The sequence below is a fragment of the Salvelinus alpinus genome, chromosome 7 (genome assembly GCF_045679555.1).
Source record: "Salvelinus alpinus chromosome 7, SLU_Salpinus.1, whole genome shotgun sequence".
In the NCBI taxonomy this organism is placed as follows: domain Eukaryota; kingdom Metazoa; phylum Chordata; class Actinopteri; order Salmoniformes; family Salmonidae; genus Salvelinus; species Salvelinus alpinus.
The window spans coordinates 30,386,933-30,391,463 of NC_092092.1; the positions used below are offsets into that span (position 1 = coordinate 30,386,933).

The following is a 4,531-nucleotide window of genomic DNA, read 5'->3' on the forward strand; positions in this document are numbered from 1 at the left end:
CAGCATTTTCAGTTTGGCTGCACTGATTACTGTGCTCAGAATTACAGAGTACTCAGAGTAGAGAGCTCTGTTACAGAAAACATTGCTGTCATTACCTTTTGACTAATTACACTGACACGGTACACTGAATAGATGCAAACTAATAAAGATGATTTATCTTTTTAGCAGGTTCACTGAATCCCCTTTGTGAATTTTCACCGTAGTTGTGCAGTGTGTAGGGGGTTAACATAGAGCTTTCCTCCGGGGAGGGGAGGTGGGGGCAGACGGTCTCTGTGTGTTGTGCCCCTGTCAGTGGGTGGTGGAGCTTTAAAGAGGGTGTGGAGGGAGGAGGAGAGGGAGGTGTTTGGGGGGAATGTTCAAGCTCGTTTCTGTTTTCTTTTTGCACGTCAGATCCCTCCTTTCTCTATCCCTCCCCCCTTCCTCCCTTTCTCCAGACAGATCTGTTCTTCTCAGGGTCAGGTAGCAGGGCTGCAGCGAGCACACATGCACACACACACACTCACAAACTCACACACACTCCCCAGAGCACCGGCGAGCACACACACTTGCTCCCCAGAGGCCGGTGGGTGAAGACAGGATGGAGTGTAGCTCCCAGACAGAGATGTGAGGATGGAGAAGAGAGTGTGTGTCATCCAGACAGACTTCCGTCAGTACAGACCCATCATCGCCATCCACAGCAAGCCACTGGCACACGTAAGAACCACCTCTCCTCCTTCTCTTTGGATCCACTTCTCTGTGTCTGGTTCTGTTTCTGTCTGTCTCGCTCTCTCTCTCTCCATGCTTGTTAAATTGGTTACAGCCCCTCCTCTGTTCTGCAGGAGGCCTACCCCCTGAGTTAGGGGTCTAGTGTTGGTCTCTACTCTTCCTGCAGGGGGAGGGAGTGAGTGAACTTATACATCAGTGACTGAATGAGGAGGAATTTGTTGTTTTACTTGCTGCCTCTTCAGCAGGGAAGAGTAACAGTCTTCCCTAGTGGTTAGTTAACCTTGAGAGAGTGTTTATGGCTTTGACAGACAGTGATAATGTTGTCTGTCTGGAGAGACTCACACCGATGCAGCAAAGGAATGCAAACAGACTGTCAATCAGACATGGGATCTTGTGTTGAGGAAACAGGAAGCATTTTCAGGGGATAGTTTGGTTGAATTGTTGAAAATCAATATTGGTCTCAAAGTTCTCTGAAAGGATGTAATATATTAGAGTTTTCCGTCAGGCTCGCGTGTTTAGTTATACTGAGAGTGAGTGGTACTTCAGATTGGATGGTACAGCAGTGTGTGAGTCAGATCTGAGATGGATGATATCTCTGTGTGATCAACGAGCCTGTGACATCAGCCTGTCTCTCTCCATTGGAGACCATGTGGGATCTCTCTCTCTCTCTCACACACACACACACACACACACACACACACACACACACACACACACACACACACACACACACACACACACACACACACACACACACACACACACACACACACACACACACACACACAGAGCTTTTGAAGGCATCAAAAGCGGTGTGATTTTCGCACCTTAATAATACTGTTTATTATGGGTAAAGACATTACAGCACAGTGTGTATGGGTCAGGTACGGTATAGTGTACACCTACCAGACTCACCTTGTAATGAAATAAACTCAATTGAAAGGTAGAGTTTTACTACAGTGTTTTGATTTTCCCAATGATGGTGGGTGTTTCATGAACGCGGCATATTGTTAAATCACCAGGAGCTCTAGTTTGACTGCTGTCGCTCTATGTTTCTGTGTTGGAATTCTTCAGCATCCCAAAACAGCTGTACTGAACACATTCTATCTCGGGCCTTGGCTTATGAAATCGAATCATATGAAAACAATCATGTCATTGATCTAATTGCAATCAAATAGCGTACATGCACCCAGAGATCAAACGCAGCACCTGTAGATGTAGTCGTGCATGTGTAGTGGTTGGGTGATCATAGGGTCTGTGTGCTTACCTCCGTGACCTGGACCTACTAGAGTTCAGGTAGAGGCCGGACCAATCTGCTTCAGATTGGGCTGGGCTGCACTTCAACCACCTGGCATTGTTTAGAGTAGTACTGTGTGTGTTTAAGGACATAGCCTAGCTTTATATGTGTTGTAGTGGTTCAGAGTTATGTTAATAGTTCTTGCTTAAAATCATCACAACCTTCTTATTATGAAGTGAAACCGTGTACGTTAAGATTGTAGGGCTTAGTATTATTTTACACAGACTGATGAGAAACCAGTGGGTGGTACAGTACAGATACCCTCAGGTCAATGCAGTGAAAGTACTGTACATTCCAGGCATTTAAGGGCTTTGCAGTATCTTGGAGTTGAGATATCATTGGTTTCCCAGTACTAGAATTGTTCCTACAGTTGTACAACAATGCATTCAACCGAAATGTGTCTTCCGCATTTAACCCAACCCCTCTGAATCAGAGAGGTGCAGGGGGCTGCCTTAATCCACGTCCGGGGAGCAGTTAACTGCCTTGCTCAAGGGCAGAACAGCAGATCTTCCCACCTTGCCAGCTCTGGGATTCGAACCAGCAACCTTTCGGTTACTGGCCAAACACTTTTATCATACTGTTGATTAATACAATAAGTTACTGATAAAATTACTAACAGTGCAGAAACGGTATCAATGAGAGGGACTTTATTCGAGGATCTGCCACTCTGTCCTTGAAAAAAAAAGTGAGTGTGAAGTTCAGAGAGGGAGAGAAAAATAAAGGTATCTTCTGGATTCTCCCTTTCTCTTTCTTTGTTAGGCCTATTTACAGATCTAGATAAAATGGAAAGATCAGTTCACTGAAAAGTAACAATGTGCACAAATTGCATAAATGTAGATGTGTGTGCGTGCGTATGTGTACATATGTGTGTGCATGCATGCTCCTGTATATGTGTTTTGACATTTTCTGATTGGACAAACATCCTCCCACCTCAAGTCAAAACACAAACGCTCTGCTCCACAATAAGTCCCATTCATCAAGCAGCAGGGGATGTACATTAACAAAGACAGAGGTTCATCAGGGTTAGCTGCCTTATTCACACAGACAATACCCAATGCTTATATAGCTTAGCACTGTGATTATGTGAAAGGTGAACCATTGATGTGTCACCTTAAATATCTTCCCCATGCTTAGCAGTACTGAGGGCTATGGAGCTAATGTGCAGAATGATGTTAAGTGCGACGATAAATCCAGCCCTGACAAGTAAAATACTGTCTATTCACCTGACTGTAGCCGAGGGAAGTTCAGGTGTGTCTCAGTGTGTATATCCTCAATGTTGGTTAAAAACACACATCTTAAATCATATTTGAACAACAAGGCAAATGCCCACAGACACTTGACTCAATGTTTCCCTGTCATTGTTAGTTGACAAACTGTACATGAGTTTGAAGAGGTAAACCCTTTGTTGAGGTTAGGGTTAGAGTTGGGCTAATGACAGCTCTTTTCCAGTGACACAGATACCTTGGCTCAAGCTGCGACAGGTTTTCTATTGCTCTGTGTGTGTGTGTGTGTGTGTGTGTGTGTGTGTGTGTGTGTGTGTGTGTGTGTGTGTGTGTGTGTGTGTGTGTGTGTGTGTGTGTGTGTGTGTGTGTGTGTTTTACACAGCTTTCCTTTTCAAACTTCTTTAGATCGAGCTGTGGAAATTTTGTTCACATCTGTTTTTCCACACAAGGAAACTACAAATTTATGCTTTTGTACTCGAGCCAGAATTGCTTGTAGATTCTTGTTAGGTAAAGAGAGAAAATAAGAGAAGATTGATTTGCCCTGGTGCACAGTAAAAGTCTAAATGATGGCTGCGAGACTTCTCATTGTTCTGGACAGCATGTAGGCCAAGGTTACATGCCAAGTGCACTTCAGTGCCATGTAGAATACTTCAAATATGGAAGTTTCTGTACCTTCATATGAAGTGCTGTTCCAGAGATCAAGTATGCACGAGAACGCATTGATAGTCTGGCTTAGTTTATCACACAAATACAATATCAGGCATGATGTACATCCCAAGTGTCACCCTATTCCCTAGTGCACTACTTTTGGGGTGGCATTTGAGACACAGTTTAGGCTGGTTCAGTCACCAGTACGATCATTTTTTTATTTAACCTTTATTTAACTAGGCAAGTCAGTTAAGAACAAATTCTTATTTACAAACCCGGACAATGCTGGGCCAATTGTGCGTCGCCCTATGGGACTCCCAATCACAACCGGTTGTGATACAGCTTAGATTCAAACCAGGGGCTGTAGTGATGCCTCTTGCACTGAGATGCAGTGCCTTAGACCGCTGCGCCAATATGCACTTTAAACAGTGGGCTGCAGTGTGTGCACCCAGGACATCTGATTCAAATAACCTATCTAGCCTTTAGTTTTACAATATATCAGATTATTTGAATCAGATGTATTAGCGTTGTACTTGAACAAAAGCCTGGATGCATTACCGTTCTCCAGGAGTGTCATTTTCCCTTCCCTGAGCAGTGCAAATGAATGAGACTGCGAACTTGGTGACCGCATTACGCCTTCTCTACCACTGTATTTTGG

General features: G+C 44.2%; 1 protein-coding gene across 2 annotated transcripts in view; it reads left to right on the forward strand.

The window, feature by feature from the left end:
• Positions 1-477: 477 nt before the first annotated feature.
• The window catches only part of LOC139580779 (myosin-16-like), a 65,897-nt gene continuing 61,843 nt past the window's right edge, over positions 478-4,531 (forward strand). Inside the window, exon 1 of one of the 2 annotated variants that reach the window (XM_071409782.1) lies at positions 478-693. In XM_071409782.1, coding sequence (XP_071265883.1) covers positions 610-693 — 84 coding nt within the window. In that variant the 5' untranslated portion in view covers positions 478-609. The remainder of the gene's footprint in view (positions 694-4,531) is intronic. The other variant, XM_071409783.1, reaches the window with a different exon arrangement.